Source organism: Syngnathus leptorhynchus, chromosome 6 (assembly GCF_054491065.1).
Source record: "Syngnathus leptorhynchus isolate UIUO chromosome 6, UIUO_Slep, whole genome shotgun sequence".
Lineage (NCBI taxonomy): Eukaryota > Metazoa > Chordata > Actinopteri > Syngnathiformes > Syngnathidae > Syngnathus > Syngnathus leptorhynchus.
Genome location: NC_141200.1, coordinates 13,540,482 through 13,565,000, shown reverse-complemented (window position 1 = coordinate 13,565,000; position 24,519 = coordinate 13,540,482). Strand labels below are relative to the sequence as shown.

Below are 24,519 nucleotides of genomic sequence, written 5' to 3'. Positions count from 1 at the left end.
AAACAGGGCATTGCCATTCATCCGTCCATCCAATTTTCCCAAGACCGTCACTGTTAAATGATTTGTTTATTATAATGACGGACATGTGCCTTATGAATGGTTTTATTGTATGCTGTGATGCATCTAAACTTAGAAGCAGTATTTTACACTGCACTCTGCACTCTACTTGATGTGCAAAAATAAAGGAATAAAAAGTTGCTCCGAAAACTTGCTAGAATCAGCTGAATTTAAAAAAGTAAAAGCAAAATAAAAATGAAAGAAACTATCATAACCTTGGCCTTAGCACAAAATAACAAATATGAGTTTTTGAGAGCAAAAGTATAGTTTCCAAAAGAAATCTGCAAATCACTGCCTACATAAGCGCTGAACCACAAATACTGCACAATGCCTACCGGATATAGTCTCCTGTTGGGTTAGTTCTTTTTCCAAAACCAACAGGACAGTAGCAGTGGAAAAACTGTTGAAAGAAGGCACTACATGACAGCCACATCCAGCTGCCAGCATTTACGCTCCAGTCCGCATCCAGCAGCAGCTCCTCAAACACCTGCAGGAACATAAGATGACTCAATTCTAAAAGCCGTTCCATGTACTACATCTAACCTGGTAGATGCCAAAGTTTCAGGCCGTGCCCTACCTTCATGCCGCTCTCCCAGCTGATCCACAGGTCACCCCTGGTGAGGAAACAAGCCACAGCGTGCCGAGCCAAGTGGTGGATCCAACCCTCCTCTCTGAGCTGGGTCATAATAGCATCAATCCAGGGGTATCCAGTCCGACCCTCAGCCCATTTGGCTAACGCTTCTGGATTTTGATCCCATGGAATCTGGAGGCAAATTTCTTATCATTTTAATTGGAATATACCACCCAATCCTAGTAGCCGATTCATTTAGGTTTTGTGTTTGTGACGCTATGGTGCCGCTCAAGATGGGTTGACATGCGTTACATAAGTACCTTTTTTTATAATGCGCTAACCTTACATTTAAAGGGCTATGGTTTTGTTGTTATGTGTCAGGATTATTTTATTACGGAGTCGGTTGCACTTGGACAAGGACATGATGTGCGAAGAGTTGAAGTGGTGGTTTTTTATTGACCGTATATCAAAGTGCTTGAGGCGATATATACGATAAAAGTTGTGGATTTCTGAATACAGAGTTTGGGGAAAATTGGAGAATTAAGATTTTCAGAGGAGAGAGCCCGTTTTAATAGCATGGCCCTCAGGAAGAACTTTGCTAAAGTCAAGGATGACCAATAAGAGATAACCTTAGGATTTGAGGTTGTGGCAATCTCTGAGACATGGCCTTGCGACAGCAAGGGCCTGCACAGTGAGACGAAGGATGATGGATAGTTTAAACAAAACATAGCAGACAAAAAGAGTGGAAGTATCTTTTTTTTTTTCTAGACAGAGGAACGGACTATAATATTGGTAAGAATATGATGACCTGGTGAAGACATAACACGTAACATTATTATGTAGGAACAAAGTTGACCAGAGTACATACTCTGAGCTTTGCTATGATCACAGTGGTATCGAATACTTTTTAGGGTTGATTATTATATCGTTTTTTTCCGTGAATAATCTCATAGGGGAGGGATCTAAAACCTGCAGCTCCAGAGCCGTCCATATATGTCTCTTTCAATCTTCTGCCGTGACTCTCTGTGACTTTGGGCAATGAGAAGTAATGGTTTAATTTTATTTACTGTAGTTTGTAAGTTTTCTAAATACATGCACTGCCTTTGCTAATGACAGATTTATATCTAGCAAGTGTCTGGTTTTGTTTAATTGTTGCCCACCTGAACACAAATTGGGTTTCCATCCATACGATCAAAGTTTGGGTTGTTGGTGGCAGCAGTGTAGAAGAATTCCCTCCATAACAGTTGACCAAAAAGAGACAAAGGAGGACTGCAACGCTTCCGGAGCTAATTGCAAACAAGGTAGAGTGTTAAGACAGCAATTGTGATGCAGCGGTCAAGATAACAGAAATTGAGTTATATACGATACCTTCATGTAGAGCTCTCTGAGATTGTAGTAGAGGACCCGACAGGACAGGCAACCAAAGCGCAAATAAGGACTCAGTCCGGTCGGACTGGCATACAGTGAGCACATGTTCCCCCGAGGATGCTCGAGGTTAGCCACCCACACCTACACACGAAGAGACGCATTTCAACAACTCAACATTTGTATTTTGCTCAAAAATACAAAAGTCATGAGTTATAAGCAGAAACTACAGATGGTAGAAACAGGACAACCACTTCACACATGACCATTGGGGCAGCATGGCTCAGTGGTAGAGTGGTGGTCTCCCAGTGTTTGGGGGATCCCCCAGCCATTGTGACCATGTCACTAAACTCCCAAAGTTAAGAAAGCGCAAATACAAGTGACAGCACATTGGGCATTTCAAAGGTACTTGTGTGGAACTGGTTTTGGACTGTTTTGTAAAGCTATCTTATGAAAACAAATGACATTAAATAAAAACAATAATCAGACAAGGGAATGTAGTCAAATAAAAGCCAGCCACCACTCGGCACAAAAGCAATCTGATGTGTTTGTGGCTCACCTTTTTGTCCAAATGTTTGTTGAGTCTGTCCAGTGCTTCAGACTCTCCTCCACGCCACACTGCTGGTGGCAAACCTTTTGTTTTGAAGCCTGGAGAGATTGATGTCAAAATAAATTCCGACAAAGAGCAACGAGCAGTCATCTACGAAGTCTGACCCCACTTTCTATAAATGATGGCAAAATCTTGGCTGTCATTGGTGAAAATTGATGCAAAAAATACTGTACTACTTAAATCCAGACTTATAGTGCATAATATCATCTCGACACAAGAGAAGATAAAGTTTAATGACTAATGTAAAACATGTTTACCCAATTCTTCCAGTGAAGGTATACTGTAAAGCTGGTCATGGTTGTCTGTGATTTTAGTATGACATTTGTCCATCTGCTTTTGGTTGATGGGAGGTAGTGGTCTCCTGGGCAACTCCAGCCTGCTCACAATGGTCTGAAACCTTTTAAAGGTCAGTGGAGGGCTATTGTTGTTCATCTCTATTATCCTGCAAGCAATGAAGAAAGGGAGAGAAAGGAACACGTCTTATCTGAGGTAAAATGTACAGAGACGTGCCCGAACAACAAGGCTGATGAGGAAGTCCATTTCAAATTCAAGATAAGATGGATTATTGTTTGTTACTGGGCTGCCACAATTGAGTCTGTACTTTGATAAAAGAAAACATTTCAATTTCAGTTTCAATTTTATGCATCAAAGTTGTCACAATTAATCAAGAGCTAAAGAATGATCAAATTACTTGACAAGGATATGGATCCTCAAACTATCATTTAGAGCCATTGTTTAACTTGCAGACCAATTACACTGATTTCACTCAACAGTAAACATTCTTTGATTACTGTGGTGTTCCATGAAAGCAAAAGAAAAAAATACATTAGCGAACATCTACTTTTACTTTGGAAAACAATTTATCAGCACTTTTGTCTGATGATTCAGGAAAAACTCAGATTAAGAAAATAATTGTTGTTTGCAGCCATGGAAAGAATAACTGACACGTAGTTGAGCTCAGAAATGCACATCAAACTCTTCTCTCAAGCCCTTTGAATTAATCAGTACCCAAGGAGAGTTCAAGTTTAATTACCATTGGGGATTACTCTATCGCTCATTTTATTTATTAGCTTTTTATTTAGCTTTGTCTAAAACACCACATAAACCACAACAACAGGTTCTAAAAGTCACAGAAAATATATATATTTTTTTGCAATAAACAGTAAAAAATGAAATTTATCAGATTAATTAATCAATTGAATGATTTCAACAGTGACAGCGCCACTTGATAGCTAATATAATACACAAAAATAATTCACAAGAGTATTTAAGTTTCTGTTATTTGTATTTCATCTTCATGGTTTATTTCTGTCTTGCCACTGGGACTGATGACAAAGCTGTGTATTTTTACTTTCTTATACAACCTGTGTAGATCTGCCAGTAGGATTTGCAGCAGGCTTTCTATTGGTCAATTCACCACGACTGCGCTTGTAAGTGCGTATGTCCTCAAGCCCCCAAGCATAACCCCACCCCCAACATACAAACATACACTACCTTCAATCTCATCCACATGTAGAGTATATTCCACAATAGGGCTAATACAAATTATTTGAACAAATTGATTCATCTGTGCATTGTTTGCTTGCAAAATCATCTTAAAAATCTTTTTATCGAAAACTGGACTTTTTTTTCCAAAGACAACCATAACTTGGTTATGATTCAGTAACTGGGTTTGTAATGTGTTAGAAAAATGTCAATCATGTAAATAATTGTTTTCCAAAGTAAAAGGAGTTGTTTGCAAATGTCTTTCATTTCAACACAAAGTAAATTCAACACAGAGATGGTGAGTCTACATTCAAGTCGGAGTCTGAAATGACAATATTTACTAATGCGAGGGTGAAATTCCTATGATTTACACAATTTTAAATTGAACAAGGTCTCAAAATGATTCATTGATTACCAAAAATATTTTTTGTTCAGGGTCGGAAATATTTTCCAAATGGTCAACAGACATTCACCAATAGTTTTATTTTAAGCACAGGCTAAGGGCTGGTCACTGTTTGGAGAACATTAGCGACCTTAAACGAACCGTGATGAGGACACAAAATTCTGTACCTTTGAAAACACTTGCAAATGTTCACATCTCAGTGGAATGGGGACTCGAGTTGTCACTTATCGTTCCAGCTCTATTCCAAATCATTATGTAATAACGAGCTGATCTGAGTACTCTCGATGTAGCAGGCATGAGGTAAGAAGTCACACAGGGGCCATTTTCTCTCCCGACACAGTCTCATAATCTGTTCGTAACATTTAGAGAGCAGCGTGACACACAAGGGACATTTTCTCTCCCTACACCGTCTCATAATCAATTCATAACATTTAGAGAGCAGAGTGACCTAACAAGAGCATGCATTTGCAATTTCTTACAGGTAGCAGATCCACCAACTTCTTTTACCAGTGCAAAATGTTCAACCACTCTTCTATTTATGCACATTTGGTCTAGGGCTGCAACTCGTGATTATTTTAATAATCGCGGAATCGGTTTTTACACAAACACATTATGATTCTGTAACTGATGCTTTCATACACTAAGAAGATAATTGAATTCAAAATAATTTATTGTTGAGAATCTGAAATTTGGACAAATTTCATTTGTAATAAGTACAATCGATTGATTATCAAAAAGACAATTAATTTGATAATTAGATGTCGATTAGAATCGACAAGCACCGGTGCTGGAGAGATTTGAGGGAATAGCCAGTCTCACCTAGCTGATCTGAACCAATAAAAGTTGGTTCGCATGGCCACTGACGACTAGCGGCATACATCTAAAGCCTTACTCAAGTAAACTAATTGCCCATGCCTCCTCTCCATTTTGCTTAATGTTAACGCAAAATTGGCAGCAATAACAAAGGAAATCTTTAAAAATTCTCATGTCATTTCTCAATAAAAGTATCATTCAACAAAAAATTGCTTCAACACAAAATTTAGCCAGGAAATGAAACATTTTGGGCTTAACTTTATAATACATGTGCATGTACACGTGTCACAAACCTGTCCAAGTTGTAGAGGGTATGAGAGTTTCTGACAATAGTCTCCACTCCAAACTCTTGAGCCATCTTGATTATGGCGCTGTCCCTCTCCTTCCCGTACGGCTCAGGGTCGTACTCAAAAGTTAACCTTGTCATTTTCCATTCCTGGAGAAAAACGATTGTGTTTTTTAATAATCACATTACACAATCACAATTCACGTTACATGAGTACAGTTTAAGAAAAAAAGATGTCGAATTTGTAGACACAGACAGATTAAAATACAAAACACTGATATGGAAGCTTTCATTCTAACCATGACAGGTGGACAAATGAGATACACATTGTACATAGAAAGATGACCGTTATTGAGTTAATGTTGTGTCTGTCAAAAATGTAGTTATGCAAGTGTTTTCTGTAATCCTGCAATGTGATTCAATACAAAGAAATACAATGGTCCCTCGCTACTTTGCGCTTCTCCTATTGCGGCCTTGGTGCATCGTAGGTTTTTATGAAAACAAATACTGCAGATATAGTCGGTGCATCGCGTCTTTTTGTGGCGTCACTTGCAACGCGGTGCTTTGTCTGCCCATACGTATGACTTTACAACGTACTATTGGTCAGTAGATGAGACGAGACCAATGGGAACATGTTGATCTGTATCTTTGCTGCTGATTGGCTTAGAGCTGTAAGAGCAGGGGTATACACACACAATAAAATAGAAAGGAAAGGCTAATATGATGTCCTGCGGCAAAGGGAGAGAAAATAAATTGATGAAAAATAACATTTCTGTCTATTATGTCACAGCCCCATTCAGATGTGTCCAAATAAATTTCCATTTTGGAACACATCAATATCCAAATCAGTATCAGTCTGTTGAAATTTTAAACTAATATGAATCCCCCTGACTCATAATAATAGATTTATTAATGGATTTACGCTGGAATCGCAATCAGTAGAGCACAGACTACAGCACAGTAATCAGCAGTCTGTATAAAAATGCTCACAAACGGTTTTGATTTTTGATGCAAAATACTAATTTGTCAGGAAAATGCAAGGTAAGTCCATAGAGACAATAAGCCAACGTTGTGATAGCATGATGTGTGGTAAACTGATGATGAAGTAATAATAAATTGTGGGACTTCCACTGTGACTCAGATGACAAAATGAAACCATCAATTACACGAACAAAAGTAAAACGCAGAGGTGGGCACGGCTTGAGGGATAACAAGAATAAAGCAGCTTCGGTTGCTATGTTGTCCATTGTTGAATGGAAGAAAGTGGTTCTTTTCCTGTTATATAAACAAGTAATGCCCCACTTCTTATCTGACAGTGCAAAAGTAACTATGGCTGAAACTCGACTTCACACGCTTTGATTCTACACAACTTTCTGTCGCACACAGTTTGGTCATGGGCCCCAATTTTTTCAGTGTAGTTTTCTTTTGAAGTGTGAGCACTAACCTTAAAACATTTGGAAAACAACATAATGGTACAAAGCTAAATGACTAGCGTATAAATCTTAGCGCTAGTGATTTAATTTCCGTGACAAATTTAAAGGGGTATGATTAAGAATAGCACGCCATTGTGCAACGACAGTGATGATCGGTAAGGGCTGCTTGATCTTTACGACTGCTTATGCTAACAGGATAGGACATCCTCACATGATCACTATGCTGATTATGATAGTTTTATCGAACTAATTTTGACCCAGAACAATGAAGTTATTCCCCAAATGCAAACACGTGTATCTTAGTAAGTATTTCCCTACTGCGATTTCCCGATACACTCAATTATGCATGGCTCTGATTTTATTACACTTGCAAGAATTTCGAAACAATGCATTTCCGGAGTTAACGCAATTCCAATATTCGGGACTCAAAGGTCCACATAAAATCGAGGTTCAGCTGCATGTAGTATAGTACAGTATGGTACAGTGTGGTGTGGTGCAGTATGGTACAGCATATGGAACGGAACGGTCCTGCACGGTACAGTAGGGAACGGAACAGAATCGAATCATTTTACTGTCATTGTACAGCAAGTATACAACAAAATTGGGAACACCTTTAATAAAACTCGCACGGGGGGGGCACGCAATGCCGCATAAAAACACGCAAGACAGGCCGGGTTTTAGTAAGTTGTTCGTGAAATGGGTGAATCAGTGATGGACTGAGAGGTCTGTCGGGACTTGATCCAATTAGCGATGGTTAAACTGATGGACAAAAACCCACTTCTGTCCGTCCTCATTCGCTTTTTGGAACCTTCTCGTCTCTCATCTGTAAAATGGGCATGCGTCAGTGACTGACGAAATGCCCAACTCTGCTAAAACTATTACAAAATGATGTATGATAAAAAATTTTTTTTTTTTTTTGGGCCGCATGTTAGCAGTAGTTTATTGTGAACAACAAAAATGTTAGGATTGGACGGCCAGGACACTACCTTTTGGCGGAAAAAAGAACAGAATATAAAAACCTTCAAAATATTATTTCATTTGTTTGTTCTTGTTTGTGTAATCCTATTTACAAACAAAAAAAAGACTCGATGCATCCCGTTTGAATTGAAATGTCAGTGGGTTAATAAAGGGCACAGACAGTAGGAAAGGCATGCTAAATATTTGAACAAAAAACAATGTCATTAATCTACAAGTCTAAATGAAATCAACTGAGCATACAATCTTGTACAGCATGATCTAGTTTTCTGTTCAAATTAATCAATTGTATGACATTATATCATTATGAGCACATTGATGACAGGAATACAGACCTTAAAAAGCCTTGGAAAAACCTCCGCAGGCTGACCTCTGACTACAAACAATCTGGAGTTGAGCTTCTTCAGACTGCAGTCCAAGTCCTTCAGTGCCTCCAGCAAAAACCTTCAGGCAAAGAAGTGAGCCATTAGACAGGAATCAAATCGCATTGGAGACAAAATCCTCAAACTTCTAAAATGAAATAAGACGTTATGGCAATATTATGCACTGGTTGGTATATGGTGTAATTATTTAGTGTGTTTTCAAAATAAATCTGGTTACTTCAGTTGTGCTGCTCAAATCAATGAAATTGTGAGTCTGACGACAGCAAAGCCGTGAAATGGAGTTCTTAAAGAAGATCAAATAAAATAACAAATTAAGCGCATCCAAACCGAGAAATACTGTATCCTTAATTTCTTATATAGCAAAATGAATGTAACGTGTTATTATTTGATGTTTGTAGAAAAGTCATTTCATCCCACATCAATGTATAAATTGCAATTACTGTATTTTGATTCCGTTACACAATGACTAAGCTTGATGAGGCAAGCAATAAACGGTAGGAAAACGCGTGAGAGGGAATCCGTTATATAAATCTAATACGACGTAATATTACTATAAATTCTAACCGGCGCTGCGCGTTCATCTACGTTGTATAACACATTGCCGTAAACACGTCACGTTAAAGTGGTCACAAAAAAAAAGTGAATCCAGTACTATTTTTGACACAGCCAAAATACATCTAAAGACAAAAAGTCAGTGAGACCTGACCGATCTGTAATTTAAGTAATGAGTGAATCAATTGAAACTGTCCAAGGGATTTAGAATTTGATGAAGTAAGCGTTTAGCACGAATCCAATCGGTAATGCGTTTTCTTCAGATCACCGATACGTCGACAAATATAACATCAAAGTACCTCATTAGTTAGCACCCTCTCCAGTCTAAACTAGCATTAGCAACCTGACATAGGGAGGAGGCCCCAGCCTCAACTCCAGACCCGGGACCGCAATGAATCATACAAATTGCGAAATTATTCTTGACGTTCTTATTGGCGAAGTAATCAACGAATATAGTAAATCTGAGAGAACCAAACCTCCATCGGTTGATGCCCACGTTGGAAGCGCCAGCAAACCACGGGTCCAGAATATAAACACAACGCACTGAAGTAGCTCCATTCAGGGCCTCCTGCAACGCCGGATTATCGTGTAAACGAAGACATTTGCGAAACCAGTGCACTGAATTCACCACCATGATTCCTTTTCATTCTATCATAAAAGCAAAATATATACGGTTTCGTCAAGAGGTTACTAAAAAAGCAAACGTTATTGGTCTTGAACGGTCCCGAACGAGAAGATTCGTCTAAAGTTTACTATCTGTCAAACTGGACTGCGAGGCGACTGTATGGCGGGGAAAGAGGCGTGGCCAGATTTCTCTTGCCTTTGCTGATTGGCTGGCCACATAATCAACAAATATGTCAAAATTTCATTGGTTTGTTTGGGAGACATTGGGGGACTGTTGGAAAAAGCAGTGTCACGCTCTATTTATTATTTTTTTTTTGTGTCGAAAAATTTCCGCGAAATATGTGCCCACTTGTTGAAAACTCTCCTTTTATGTTCGTTTTTAACTTTAACAATGTTTATGGGCATAAACAACCCACTTATTCGAAATCTTTATTTATGTATTTATTTATTCATTCATTTATTTTATAAATACAATTTTGACACGTAAATTCACACCATGTGGGATTGTCAACCGGTAGTCCACGGCCCTCTAGTGGTCTGCAGCGGGATTGCAGGTTGTCCGCGAAATTGAAAATTGAAATAATTGTAACATTTTTATTTACAAATAAAATTGGTCTATTATTTAGACGTGATTTATTTTCCAGCTAATTTTGTGAATCATTTACCCGTCCAAATTATGTCAAAGATTTCCAAAATAGACATACAGATGCAAATAAATAGCCTGTTTAGGCCTGTAATATTCCGCATTAGCAGTGGTTCCCGAGTGGTCCTTTGGAGAAAACTAGTTGAAAACTCCTACCATAATGTAACTTTAATACCCAAAAAGTTTAGACATTGTTTTTTTTTTAAATCACGGTGTTCCCATTGATTGTCACCAGCTGTTTCGAGTTAGACACTTGGTGTAAGGGCCCATAAAAAAGGGTTCTGGATGTCCAGCAGAATTGCAAAGGAGCTTTTGAGCAAGCCACTTGGTGGGTTTCTTGCAGGTAAGCAGCGGCTCTTTTGGTTCTATAGTTCTTATTTAACTGTCACTTTAAATTGTAGTGGTTTTATGTCATTTTCAGACCCAGCCTGACAGCATTCTGTGTCACCTCCTCCACCAGTGTTATGTAAGTAACTGCTGCAAAAGTGGTCAACTTTGCAGTGGTAGCATGGTAGTAAAATGTCTTTTTAAATATATCAGCAGGATGATGATTTCATGTCTGCTGATTGGAAGCATAATCTGTAATCTTTTGCAATTTGGTAAGTTCTACACTTTGTGAAGATGCACCATCACTTCCATTTTTTTATATGTGCAAGTGCTGTGTATTTTTAGATTATGGCTCTTGTGCTGCTTCGCCAGTCGTCAACTCTGGTTTTTGGACGCGAAGCTACCAAGATCCATCCAAGTTGCGTGTTCCTCTAAGTGCCAGTTTCAATGCTGAGCCTCCCAGTCATGAAGGTCCTAACACATTTGAAGGAAATGCACTTCAGGGTGACCTTTTGGGGAAGCTTCCTTATTGGGGTCCCGGTGTCCCTGGCTATGATGCTGGGGCTGTAATTGATGGTCAAAATCTAGGGCTTCCAGACTTGAATGAGTTTGTACCATCTCAACCAGATGAACAATGGCATATTCCTCCCAGTTATGATCCCAGAGATGAACCCAATAAGCCAGTTTTCAGTCGCGTTTTGCATCGAGAGCCAGTCTACTCCTTTGACTCTGGCTCAAGGTACAGACGAGGAAAGGTTGTGTTTGCGCAAAGTCGTTACATCCCTGGTGAGCCCCGTTATCCCTTTTGGCCAATCTACTGGCGTTTTGGCAAAAATTGGAGGAGACCGGCCAGAACTGCAGGCCCTGGTGGCTTTTGAAAGCATTCTGCTGGTAAGACTTGAACTTGACAACTGTCTGAGAATATTATTTGTGTAATGTGTTCAAAAATATATATTTTTTTTTTGTCCCCCCCCCCCCCCCCCCCTCTTTCAGGTCTGGGTTCCAAAAGGCTTACTGCAGGTTGTCTCCTTGGTGTCTAAGTTCGTGGCATACCAGTGTAGTCTGAATAAAATAACTGGAAAATTAAAGTATTAATGTGCAATTTGTCACCCCCACAATGACTGTCATAGTTTATCATCTATAAAAACTTTTTTTTTTGAAACATTAATATTGGCTAGACACTGTTGCGATGTAAACCACAATACAAACCAATGAGGGGAATGAGTTTTAAAAGTCTAATTTTTGTGGTGTAAACTGGTTTAGAATATTGCAATTTAGACAAGACCAAGACTTTTGGAGGTTGAGACTATCAAAGAATGCATGCCACCCCAAAAAAACAATGATGGCATCTTGTTTCAATTACTATTGCATAAACAAATTCTGTCTTACATATGGTACATTGAATCAAATCAAGTGTGAACATTAGGAAGTGCAGTACATGTACAAGACAAGAAGTGAGGATGGACAGTTGAAAGAAGGCAAGAAAATTCTTAATCATGTTTTCCTTTCAGATATGGTACATACTCCAAAATGTCTGTCGGTGAGTGGATGGTTTACCCTGGAATCTGCTGGCAACCAATTCACCTACTGCCCAAAGTCAGCTGAGATAGGCTGACCAGTCATGCCTGCGACGCTCGTGAGGACAAGGCGGTCCAGATAATGGAAGGGTTTTCTTTTATGTGAAATATTTACAAGGGCATAGTCTCCATGAGATCAAATTGTATGGTTAGGTTTATGGATTTTGGGGTTCCATTCTTTGCTGATTGTCACCAAAACTGTGTTCTTTGCAACTTTACATTAGTATTTGAGGGAAAAAGATGTGGGGACAAATGTTATCTAATTCAATGTATGCTATAAACTTACTGAATGTAATTATGTACTGTATTAAATGACTGAATCAACACTACTCATCTAATGTTGACATGAAACTTTTACACAATGTGAAATTTTGTGGTGGGACAATGCATTTGCTGACATCCTCCTGGGAGGTCAAACAATTTGTTGCTGATGTTCCCTACTTAATGAGATTCATTTTATGAGGGGAATATTCCCCCATTAACTCATTCTAAATAGTGTACTCTTGTATAACCGAAGAACTGATGTGCACTCATAGTGGCTTCTGCTTACGGGATGCAGCATAAGCAGAGCATCTTAGAAGCTGATGTCATGCCGTGTGATGATTGGTTGGTGAGGCTTTTCTCTCCTCCCCCTTTCTCCCTCTTTGCCTTCTTTCAACCGTCCATCCTCACTGCATTTACATCATCCACCCACTCTTCTCTCCATCTCCCATCTGACTGCCATCTCTCCTGTCTCGTCACTGCTCTGCTCCTGCCAGGAAGATGATGTCAATGATGTTGTGACAATGAGCCTGGCCAATGATCAAGCATGAGGGGAATGCAAGGGGTGTGTCCACTGTCTAGCTCGGGGCTGATTCGGGAGTCAGAGAAGGGAGACGGAGAGAACCAGAGAGGTAGAGAAGACGGAGAATATACACCGGCTTAAAAAAGGGGAGAAGAGGAGGAGGAGGAGAAGGAGGAGGGTGGGTGGAGGCTGTCACCGCTCCACGGGGGAGCAGTCTGTGCTGTCATGGACAAATATCGACCAAAGAGGCCCACCACGCTAGCTCTAATGCCACAGCGACCACAACCCGGCACCCAGGTAGGGATTTGAGATGACTCCACCCTTGTTATTTTGATGTCTTTCAAATGAGTTTGTATGTGCGAGAGTATGGGTGGATCCTGTACTTAGCAGCAAGCATCATTAGCTCCACTCTGTGTAAATGTTTGTGTGTCCTGTCATCATCATGATACAGCACTGGCTATGTGTTTGAGTCTGTCGTTGCGGTCAAGTGTATATGTGCAGCGTTTCTGGAAAAATATTAAGAATTTACATGCAGTGCTCATTTAATGGGCTGTGTATGTGTTTTTTTTTTTTGTCTGTTAGTAATCGTGCCAAATTCACACAGATAGAAATGCATCAAATTGCAGATCAGTGCAAATAAATGCTTGGTTTAACTCTGGATATGCGGATTTAATATCCTCAACAGAAATACAATATACATCACAGTACAGTATAGTACAAGACATGCATACAAGCAAAGCTTAGATGACTCATCATCTCACAAAGAATATTCAAACAAGTTTAGCATTTTTTTTCAGTGTTCAGTAGTGTTAGTAGGCCAGACCATGCAGGAGTAGTATGCCTTTAAATGAGCTGCATCCTGTTTACAGTGTCAATTCCTATCAGAGTGGAGTCATCTCATCACAGCATCCCTTTATCATCAGCTTTCAAATTGCTTAATAAAAAAAGTTCAGGACTTCATGCAAGAATAGTAATAGAGAGAATATGACTTGTTTAGCTCATGTACAGTATGTCTCTGTAATCGGTCTGTAAGGACGAGCCTTTTGTCCAGAGGGCCTAAACCTGACACATTTGATGGACTTTTGAAAAATCTTTTGAAATGTATATTTTGTTATTAGTGACACAATAGATGGCTAAAAATGTGTTGCATTTGAAACTTGACATTGTCTTTCTTTCAGCCTACTACAGTAACATTATTATTTTCACAGCAGATTGAAATGGAAACTGAAAGTACATAAATGTGTAGGTGGAGTCTTTTACATTTATTCAAGTTTTTCTATTTGTAAATGGAAAAAATCAAGTTGTGTGTAAAAATTATACTGTACTTATACGAACAGTACTGTATACACAGTCATAGTGTCGCTCAAAAAGGTCTGGAAAAATAAAGGTCCTTGAACTCAATAGTCCACAAGGACATATGGTATTGCCAATTAGATATAGTGACACTACTGACATTATTTGTGACAGCAAGAGAATTGAATAAAAGAGTAATGTTGTACTGCTGCAGGACAGCAGACTTTCAAAGTAAAGTCCTAGAGAAACAATGTGCTTTGAAAAGTGAAGCTAGGAGAGTGCAGTGGAACTGTTTTGACCCCTGCTATTTTCAGCATCTTGGATTAGATATCTTCACTGGGGGGTTGATATCATTCAAAATCAATAATGTTTTTGCACTGACATATAATGAACAATATTCCTGCAATATTATTTGGTGAAGGATTTGACCTTGGTTGTAGGGAAAATTCAGTACCTGATTAACAATAAATGTGAATACTCCGATTGACATGTTTTAACAAATACATTTGTCATGTCCGATTATTGTGAGTGGAATTGCAGAGTTGGAAAACTGTACTGTGCCATATTGGGATGTGCTAATCCACTGTACATTTTACAAACAAGGATCTGATACCTAATTATTGAGTCATGGATTTCCATGACTAGTGATGATTAGTGATGATAATCCATGATTAGTCATTTTTAAATGTAAAAATGCATATTCTAAAGAAAACCTACTTTTACATAAACAAATGTATGATAGATTAGTTTCTGTATGGCATAACTGTTTTTTTTTTAATAAGTTGTGAATAGATACTTCAGTGCATGCTATAGAGTCAAATTCTGACTGCCCGCATGGCCAAAAGATGTTTGACCGGCTTCTATAAACTTCTTTCTCTCTTACCACTGATCCAGATGGAGTGACCCCAGAACCTGCATTAGCCAGATCACATCACATGCAGTATTCATCATTGATATAAATGCTCACAATTTTCATACTGTCGTCTTAAAATTGTCTCATCAATGAGTTAGGACAAATTATACCCTGTGTCCAACTGCGGAACAAAAATGACAATTTATAGTATGTGACACAATAATATGCTTAATGTTATTGTCATATTGTATTGTCAGTCCAGTCCATAATATCATTTAAAGATTTGACAAAACATAAATCCAAGTAAAACACTGATAAGGTTGACAATGGCACATTTAGACTTTTTTTTTCTATTTTGTGTGTTTATTACATCTAATATTTTCAGTATAATAAGGTAGGTGGCTGTAAAGAGGTACTATATATACATTTAAAAAGATGCATGGTAATAAAAAATTGTGCAATATCTCTATTTTTTTTAAAAAGTGAAGACAATTTGCAATTTTAGTATTGACACATGAAATCGATGAACAATTTGTCTCTGCGGGCCTCATAAAATGATGTGGCGGGCCGCATCTGAAACACCTTTGTAAATCATTGCAACCCTGTGTTCATTATTTACAATTTCCCAATAGAAAAGAAAGATTCAGATGGACAAAAATATGGACTAAAATTGTACATTTATTTTGATAGTATCTTAAAATGAGGCAACGGACAAAGGCTAATGCATCAACAGAAGGTGGCAAGTTGGACTTTTGTTTGCTATCCACGAGAACAATGTGTGATGGGCGTAACTGCACGGCGGTGATAATTCAGTCACACTGCACTTTTGTTTGCATACTGTGTTTTTTTTTTTTTACTCCTGCTCTTTCTCATCATCTGTCCCTAGGACACCATTAACAACAATTCTCTTGGGAAAAAGGATAGCTGGAAGAAGTCCCAATCTTCATCCCCACACATTACAGGTATGGACACTAGGGGCTCAGACACAAAAAAAATCTGGATGGAAAGGAAGCTCTAAGTGCCTACTTCTAAGTGACGATCTGTAACCACCCCAGCCGTCTTTTACGTCATTCACGCTTGGAGGTCTCCTTGCTGTTCCTTATAAATGTACTTTGCACACTTCAATCTTCTGCATGGACTCCAGATAATTATTTTCTGCTTCTGCAAAAAAAGACTGTGCATGCGCCCTGCTGCACTAAATTAAAGGGAATGAGGGGAGGCGCTTTCATTGGACAGGAAGTAAGCGGGCTGTGTTTACCCTCACAACTACGCAAACGCACTTTTCTACATCCGCCTGTCCACGAAAATACCAAATGAGAGAAAAATCCCACCCATGCGCATTTAGACTGCATTTTACGCTGGAATTGCGCCGGGCACGAAAATAAAGCCCTATGTGTGGGAAAATAGAAAAGGAATAAAATACTATTGATCAGTTATTGTGAGCAAGAAAGTGATGTTTACTTTGTCAACTTTGATACAATCATGAGCATTAATCATACATTAGTTTATTAACAATGCAAGTTAGCAAACTGGTATATGTTAATGATTTCTGTCCTAAAAATATAAAGAATGGGTGTATGTGTGTATGGATTTTCCTGACCTCCCCAAATTTCCACATCAGGTTACCGAATAAATAATCCGATGCTTGTCTTTGTGTTGTAAGGGGATAAAACACAACCCGATAGCCAATCAAAAGCAGAAGACAAAGTCCGACCCCGCACCCGCCGCCCGGCCCCTAAACCTCCAACTGCCAATGGGGCCAACAGCAGAGCCAGCACTCAAGCTGCAGCTAGTGACACGCGAGCTCGGCCACGAGACAAACAGCCGCTCGGAGCCACCCACGCTCAGTCCTTGAGCATGCCTCGGAGCCAACGGAGAGGTGGTGCAGCGGGACCAGGTAGAGGAAGAGGGGGAGGGCGGGGAGCAGGTGCGATGAGAGAGAGAAGCTTGGGGGACATCAGAGGGAAGGATGGAGTGACATCAGGGAGAGAAGAACGAAGAGGTGGAAGACTGTGTGATGAGTCCAAGGGCAAGGAGAAAGAGAAAACCATACATCAAAGAGCAAAAGAAGGAAATGGACTGAAAAGCTCAGGCTCAGTTGGGAGTGGGAAACTAGGCACCAAAAAGGAAAACCTGACTGGACGGGGGAAGCCCAACAACTCGCTCCCTAACCAGGTTTACTTGACGGCCATGGTGGTCCCACGCACACCCGTAGCACCAAGAAAAGAGGACAAGACCCAGGTCCAAGGTAATAAATCACCCGTGGCCTCAAATTGAGGATTGGCTCTGTTGATTTGTCCTTATGCGTGACTCTTGATCATTGTAACATTGCTGACCGTTAAGACTTCAAGACAGTTTCAGCCGAATAATAATTATGTTATCAATTTAACGAAAATGAGTATTGCGAGAAATTCTTAATGTAAATTGACTGTTTGTTATCAAAGGTTGCTGCATCTAAAAGCATTTACCTTTCAATGTTATGATTTCTTTTTTTTACCATTAATATAAATCAAACACTGCGATTGGCTGGCAACCAGTTCAGGGTGTCCCCCGCCTACTGCCTGATGATGGCTGGGATAGGCTCCAGCACGCCCGCAACCCCCGTGGGGACAAAGCGGTACAGAAAATGGATGGATGGATGGATAAATAAAAAAAATTTACAAGACAGGGACCTACCAATTTAGAGCCCCAACTCATACTCACCTTCTCCTACCTCCCCTAGGACAAAATTCTGCCAAGTGTTCATATGGACGCTCTTAAATTTGGACATGGTGTTGTTGTGTCAGTGTCAACCTTAGAAATAAAAAACAATGTACAGATTGGGTTCAACACACTGCAGCTATTCCAGGTCTCGCTGTCTATGCCCACATGAGCATAAAAGTCCCACAAGGGAGACCTTCTGAAAAGAAATTCAAAATTTTGAAAAATAAATGACTTATCAGAATGGATGTGCCCTTAAACTATAACCTTTGTCGATCTTTGCTTGTTTTCTTAGGCCAAAACCATGACAGGAAAAGACAAAATACCACTGGCCATTCCCAGTCGAGCAGTGAGGTGGTTTCCAACAGAATGTCCCTCAGCTCAGACACAGAGGGACCTCTACCAGAACCCCAACATCCCCATTTATCCCATCGAGCAAACCCTGACATCCGGGAAGAAGAAGGGGAGGGTGAATCTTCCACCCGGAAAGCTCATCAAAGTAAAAAATCCTGCCCTGAAAGTGATTCAAAATCTGAGAAGATCCAGTCAGAAGCGAAGCCAGTGCACAGAAAGGATGATAATGTGACTGGGGCTAAGAGCACCAAATCATCTTCTCAAGGAGCTCTCGTAGGCGCACATAATGTACCAAAGAGTGAAGCATCTGCAGTGTTAAATTATGAAGCTGCCAAAAGCACCCTGGCAGTTGAGGAACACGCTCAACTGCAAATGGTTGGCGTGAACACTAAGAGTGGAAACAATGATGACAGTGATGCAGAGACGGTCTATCAGTCAGCCAATGAGGAGGAAGACCCCGAGTATGAGGAGGAGAGGAAAAGGAAAGAAGAAGAAGCAAGGAAGCAAGGTGAGACATTTAGGATTTGGGAGGTGGAGTGTTTTCATGTGGAGCATCTCGATGTTCTAATCGTGAGCATGTCGTTTTTGACGTTTACCGTTCAAATTTCTGAAGTCAGCTGCGATAGGCTCCAGTTCACCTCTAACCCAAATGAAGACAAGCGGTTTAGAAAATGGATGAACGTTTTTATATTTTCAATCGAAACAAAAATCATTTTGAGCAGTGCCAGCCAATGAAATATAGCATAAAATAAAAATTGATGCTTGGTAGGCCGATTGAGCACTCCAAATTGTCCCTAGGTGTGAGTGCGAGTGCGGGTGGCTGTTTGTCTCTGTGTGCCCTGCGATTGGCTGGCAACCAGTTCAGGGTGTCCCCCGCCTACTGCCCAATGACGGCTGGGATAGGCTCCAGCACGCCCGCGACTCCCGTGGGGACAAAGCGGTACAGAAAATGGATGGCTGGATGGGTTATCATTGAGATTTAATTATTGTGATTGTGGAATTAAAAGACCAGACGTACAAGTATTCATGAAGTAGATCTGATTTGTTGGTGTTTTCTGCTCCAAGGGCGGAGGAAAGAAGAAGAACTGAAAAGAAAGGAGGAGGAGAAGAGAAAGATGAAAGAAGAGGACTTGAGGAGGAGGCGGGAGGAGGAAGTGAAGAGGAGAAGAGAGGTGGTGGCGAGGGTCAGCAAGCACCCCAAAATAATGTCAACCAAAACATCAGACCAAGAGGAGTCGAATGGGGGGAGGGCAAGTGCCCCCAGAAGCAAGAAGTTCCTCAACCTGTTTTCTTCTGACAACTACAATTCCACTGGTTTGTTACCTCATGCAACTGTGATCATTTTCAAATCCTGGATAAAACATAGTAACAACTAACAAGCTATAATCTGATTTTCTTAGTGTTTCAGATTCAGACAAAGGTGATATTACTGTGCAAATGTTTACGAAAGTTGCTTGAGTTCTTTTAACAATAATACACCTTGAAAGTGACTGTGTGTATGATACACATGGATATTTTTCAGGTGCTGGCTCATTTGGTGTGTTTTCTTGTATTCTGGATGGAGTGGAGCAACAGCAGAGTCACAGAGCTGTGTACAGGTTAACACTTTTACATGTTAACATTCTGATTGATGTGTCATTCAAAACATTAGACTGAAATACTATGTTGCTGTTTATTCACAATTAGGTTTGTTCCCCGCCATTCTGATGAGCTGTACCTGGAAACAGATGATCCGGTCTTAATTCTCAAGCGGTCTGAGGATCTATGGTGTCAGGGTTACAACATGAGAACCGGAGCGACTGGAATCTTCCCTGCTTTTTATGCTGTCAGGCTAACCAGAAATACTAACAAAGGTGAATAAATCAATAAATATGACAGTGTCCTGACCAAGGAGTAATATGCAATCAGTCGAATACTGGCCAATGGTTTTTACTATCACCTCAATGTTGTCTCAGTGCTTGTCTGGGTTTCTCTTGGTACCACAGCTCCATCCCACAGTCCAAAAATATACAGCGTATGTAGAATATAAATGTACCCAAAAAATAAATACACTTAAATTATGACACTCTCTTACTCACAAATGTACGTTACCTATTGTGACGCACAGGCATGTTTTGTTGAACACAAATCTATACTTTTATAGACTAAATATATCAAAAACAAGATTTTCTTTCATCATATCTCACTCTCTCAGGACAAAAGGATGGTTCCATAGAGCAGTTCCTGGTGCGATTCTTAGGTTCTGTTCAAGTCCCCATCCACAAAGGCAGTGATGTGCTGTGTGCTGCCATGCGCAAGGTAAACAAATATATCTCGAAGTCTTTGGGTCAAGATGAAAATACATTTTTGATGTCTCAACATGTATTAATTAATACTGTATATAAATTGAGAGCAGTAATCTCAAAGCCACTGTGCGCTTGATTTGTTTGGACAATTGTTTTGTTTGAAGGAATCATCAAAATTACAACTAAAACCGTAATGATTTTCTCAGCTGGGTGTTATTGGGTATATAAATGTTATATTTTCTTCTGATCAGGTTAACTTTCTTTCAGAGGGAACGTTTGATTCAACATGGAATAGCACAAAAAAAGTTGGTAGAACTCAGGAAAACGTTTGCTGTCAAAACTACTGTAAAAGTTTTCAAACTGCAGAAAATAAAAAGAATTTGCCTCACTGTTTTAATACTTTTTCTTGAAAATAATTAATTGTCTTATTTACATTACAAAACGGATTTCAATATATTGCACATTTACTACACCAATGTTAATTTCTCTGCGTAGTATTTCAGTTTATTGAGGTGAGTGAGAACAAAAGAAGAACAAGAAAATGTTACATTTAGTAACTTGCATTTGTGTGTTGACAACGTTGCTGGTGGTGCCCCTCAGACATATTAACTGATGTGTCAACAGGTTGCATATAACAGACGATTAGCAGGACAGCCTCCCTCGACCTGTGCGGTTGAAGTCAGTGTGAGGGGTGTGAAGATCAGCGTCCAGGACCAGTGTCACTCTGCTCACAGGGTATGTCCAGCGTGACTTTTTTTTGCTATTCATATTCTTGATTTCTTTGTCTGTATTTCAGGGAGAGCAGTGTTTCCATTTCTTTCATTTGAAGAACATCTCATTCTGTGGCTGCCATCCAAATCATAGCAAGTAAGTGGAACTAGGGAGTTACCATGAGGTCACCAATTTGGAATTGTCTTTTCTGTATCGATTGATTTGCATACTCACTGCAAGTGACCCTAATTATTTTACTGCAGGTACTTTGGTTTCATCACCAAACATCCTGACCAACAGCGCTTTGCCTGTCACGTAATGACGGCAGACACAACTTTACATCCTCTGGCTAATTCAGTCGGGTAGGCGGTCTTGTATTCTGCTTTTTTTTTCTTGCACATTATCCACTTCAGTTTTTAGCTCTTTGGGGTACGATACTGCCCATTTTTGGAGTACTATATTGCAGTTTATTAAAAAAAAGTATTCAAAGATAAGATACTGATGTTACTTGAAAGATAAAACCAAATTCAGTTTAAAAGTGCTTGCTTTTTGACAATCCAAAATTAATGACTAGCAACTAAGAAAAGCAACAATAGTTGTGTTTGTAAATTCGATAAACGTGTTTGTTGATTTTCCGTCACATGTCCAAACTGTATTCCTTCATGTTTTGCAGGAAAGCCTTTCGGCAGTATTACAAGGAACACATTGGCTACTCTTGTCCCACCGAAGACATCTTCATTGAATAAGGACTTCTTTTTGCTTCAAGCAACAGTATGTCCTAAATATTATTGATGTGCATGTGCAATCCATCTAGATCAGTGGCTTCCAACCATTTTTGACTCAAAATCTATTTTTCAAACAGCCCGAGATCGATCAGTTCAGTCTCAACATCACAAAGTCCCACACATCATCTTTTCCAGCCTGCAGTGACTAACCATACAACACTAGCCTTAACTGACCCTAAGAGGAACAAAACGTAAAATCAAACCAGATAGAAGACAGGTAGAGCTCTGTGTTTGAGTGTCCGAACGGACCGGGTCTGCACTTTGTCACATCACAAAAAAAAAGATACTAGTGGGATATATTGTAGACATCTGAAGGTTCTATTTTACATGATCAAACATGTATTTATGTGGAGGCTTAAGAAAGATGCGAGATTAACTAAGCAAACTCGACTAAGTCAACCGTCGATGGAATAATTGATAAGATCATAAATTCCAAAATGTTAGTGACAGCCTTAATATGTCAAAATATTGGTCAACTGTGGAGCCCCTTGAGAATTTTCAATGATTGAGGGCTATATTGTGAATACATTTGACTTGACTTGATGTTATCACTCACTTGTTTCTTAATTTAGGGACTACGAGACAGTTTGAACAGAAGAAGTCTTTTGGAAAACAGGGGAAGCATCTTCAGCTGCAAAGAAGTCCAGTTGCCTTGGAGGTAGTCTTGGTTTGTGTGGGGAGGGATTACATCATAAACTGGACCAACTTCAATGACCAATGTGAGACTGCTTGCATGTTTGATTGTTCTTGTCTGCATCCACATACAGGCAACAACTTTTGCCTGTCACATAGCCATGTCTCGATGGAAGGTTGGACCCTATCATGTGAACTATCCAAAATTGTAACGTACACCATACCTGCCCAGGACCACACATACTCAAAACATTATGTACTTTAGGAATAGGCCTAAGAGGTTAGAAAGACAATAAAATAATGTTTAAAAGATCAATAGCGACTGTTTAGCGACCATAAATGTGGACATGATTCAAATGATGAAGATTCAAATTTGACTCTTTAATCGTGTGAGTTTGTGCCACAATAGAAGCTCTACCCGCCACCTTAAAGGAGAAGTCAACCCCAAATAATATAAAAGTGATTAGAAATATAGTTTAATATGTAGTATGTGCTCCCACTCATCAAAACCTAGTGTTCTGATTAATGTTTTGTTGAATTAAAGAGGCAAAATCCACCTCCATCCCAGGGGGGTAGCCATTTTGATTGAAAATGACATCACAGTTCACATCAGGTCACAACCAATTACAGCTTGGCTTCAGAAAACTGGTGAGCCATAATTGGCTGTGACCTGAGACCTGAATAAAACAGGTGGATTATGTCGGTTTAATTCATATTCCACAAACAAAACATTAATCAGAACACTGTGTTTTGTCTAGTTTGGCTGCACAGGAAAAATTATCACAAAGAAAATTTGACTTCCCCTTTAAACTAACCCATTTAGAGTACATAGTGACTCGAATTATGGCTGTCGTACAGTTGAACAAAACTGTGTTCCTTTTATTCCCATATGATGTTTTTTTTAATATAATTATTTTTGTCTTTTGACTAAAATGACAGTTTGCCTTGCTGTGATAGAAGATACTACTTGAAAGCACACATTAGCAGTCGATCTTTGGTCATACTGCAATCCTAGATATAAATGAAGTGTGCATCGATCACTTTTCAACATTGTTTTGAGTAAAGTCAGCTGGATGAACGAAAACTTCTCACAGTCTTTGTGCCTCTCCTGTCATCAAATTGTCTTCTTTATTGACTCAGCACAGCCAAACAAGGGCTTCTTAATAACTTCCATTTGCTGTTTCAAAGCACTATAAAGTAGTGTATCATAAAGTAATGGCCCTGCTTTTTCTTTGCACATACTGTATGAAAACAAAGTGTTTAAAAAGAATACAAAAGTGTCACTTTTTATCTTACAATCCTAAGACAATCTACTGTTGTTCAACAGTTTTGACATTGTTTGTTTTTTGCCCACCACAAAAGTTGTGTTCCTGAGTAGGAGTTGCACAACTTCAGACAAGATACAGAAAAAAAAACAAAAAACATGATCTGAGACAATGCTCAAAATTTGTCCTCCTTTTGGGCCCACCACAGCAGCGCATAGTGGGAATTTGTCACGTTTGCGATAATGACAGCAGAATAATTTCCCAATCTCCTTCCACCATCATTGTGAAAAAAATGTTCATGATCTTACTTTGAGCCTGACTTTTTTAAAAATTATTATTTGTACCCCTTTACTGGTTTTCCATCACTTCACAGAAGATACACATTTAGAAATAGAAGACAATGTTCATCAATGAAGGTATTAAAATCATTTAATTGAGAGCCCTCTTTTCTTGCTGCAAGCAGCTCTGCCTTCTCCTCAAGCCAAAAACATGTGATTGGTGACCCATCTATGTCTAAACGATACTGAGGAGTAATAAAGTTGACAAATGAACTGGTCTGTACAACCCCTATTCCTGACATGCAGTTTTTTTTGTAAGCACTGTGTAGTGACCTAGGTGTTCTGTGCAATTGAGTGTAATGTTCAACACCGCAGCCTGTTGTCTTAGCAGTCAACATTATCCTCAGCCAGGGGCGCAGATGGGATTTTGGAAGTGGGTGGTATGGGGAGCAACTGAAACTAAATGATTTATTA

The 24,519-nt window shown here is 39.5% G+C and overlaps 3 protein-coding genes across 4 annotated transcripts in view; 2 read left to right on the top strand and 1 right to left on the bottom strand.

The window, feature by feature from the left end:
- Positions 1 to 9,743, bottom strand: part of cry2 (cryptochrome circadian regulator 2) — a 17,691-nt gene extending 7,948 nt beyond the window's left edge. Inside the window, exons 1-9 of the mRNA XM_085913439.1 lie at positions 9,410 to 9,743; positions 8,334 to 8,442; positions 5,598 to 5,740; positions 2,861 to 3,045; positions 2,553 to 2,641; positions 1,997 to 2,137; positions 1,789 to 1,914; positions 635 to 820; positions 393 to 544 (exon numbers count right to left, since the gene is read on the bottom strand). Coding sequence (XP_085769565.1) covers positions 393 to 544; positions 635 to 820; positions 1,789 to 1,914; positions 1,997 to 2,137; positions 2,553 to 2,641; positions 2,861 to 3,045; positions 5,598 to 5,740; positions 8,334 to 8,442; positions 9,410 to 9,567 — 1,289 coding nt within the window. The 5' untranslated portion in view covers positions 9,568 to 9,743. The remainder of the gene's footprint in view (positions 1 to 392; positions 545 to 634; positions 821 to 1,788; positions 1,915 to 1,996; positions 2,138 to 2,552; positions 2,642 to 2,860; positions 3,046 to 5,597; positions 5,741 to 8,333; positions 8,443 to 9,409) is intronic.
- A 789-nt stretch (positions 9,744 to 10,532) lies between these two features.
- On the top strand, positions 10,533 to 11,645 carry LOC147056081 (uncharacterized). The gene is made up of 5 exons (XM_085913440.1): positions 10,533 to 10,543; positions 10,622 to 10,666; positions 10,741 to 10,799; positions 10,873 to 11,418; positions 11,521 to 11,645. The coding sequence occupies exons 3-4, from the start codon at positions 10,745 to 10,747 to the stop codon at positions 11,403 to 11,405; spliced, it is 588 nt and encodes a 195-aa protein (XP_085769566.1). The 5' UTR covers positions 10,533 to 10,543; positions 10,622 to 10,666; positions 10,741 to 10,744; the 3' UTR covers positions 11,406 to 11,418; positions 11,521 to 11,645.
- A 1,468-nt stretch (positions 11,646 to 13,113) lies between these two features.
- Positions 13,114 to 24,239, top strand: LOC147056080 (uncharacterized). Of its 2 annotated transcripts, XM_085914580.1 has the most exons (13): positions 13,114 to 13,185; positions 15,921 to 15,996; positions 16,698 to 17,282; positions 18,030 to 18,596; positions 19,154 to 19,402; positions 19,611 to 19,686; positions 19,775 to 19,941; positions 20,283 to 20,386; positions 20,998 to 21,108; positions 21,170 to 21,240; positions 21,348 to 21,446; positions 21,758 to 21,855; positions 22,442 to 24,239. In XM_085914580.1, exons 1-12 carry the CDS (start codon positions 13,114 to 13,116, stop codon positions 21,828 to 21,830), a joined length of 2,250 nt encoding a protein of 749 aa, XP_085770706.1. In that variant the 3' UTR covers positions 21,831 to 21,855; positions 22,442 to 24,239. The 2 variants fall into 2 exon arrangements, 1 of the variants encoding a protein (XP_085770706.1); XR_015066444.1 differs by lacking the exons at positions 13,114 to 13,185; positions 15,921 to 15,996 and having other exon boundaries at positions 16,915 to 17,282; positions 22,442 to 22,527; positions 22,637 to 24,239.
- Positions 24,240 to 24,519: the final 280 nt, after the last annotated feature.

Bases quoted from the DNA above. Each gene is read 5' to 3' on its own strand.
- LOC147056081 (XM_085913440.1), top strand. From the start codon at position 10,745: ATGATGATTTCATGTCTGCTGATTGGAAGCATAATCTGTAATCTTTTG. The intron at 10,800-10,872 runs GTAAGTTCTACA...GTGTATTTTTAG, and splicing joins CTGTAATCTTTTGCAATTTG to ATTATGGCTCTTGTGCTGCT.
- LOC147056080 (XM_085914580.1), top strand. From the start codon at position 13,114: ATGGACAAATATCGACCAAAGAGGCCCACCACGCTAGCTCTAATGCCA. The intron at 13,186-15,920 runs GTAGGGATTTGA...ATCTGTCCCTAG, and splicing joins GACCACAACCCGGCACCCAG to GACACCATTAACAACAATTC. The intron at 21,241-21,347 runs GTAAGTGGAACT...ATTTTACTGCAG, and splicing joins TGCCATCCAAATCATAGCAA to GTACTTTGGTTTCATCACCA.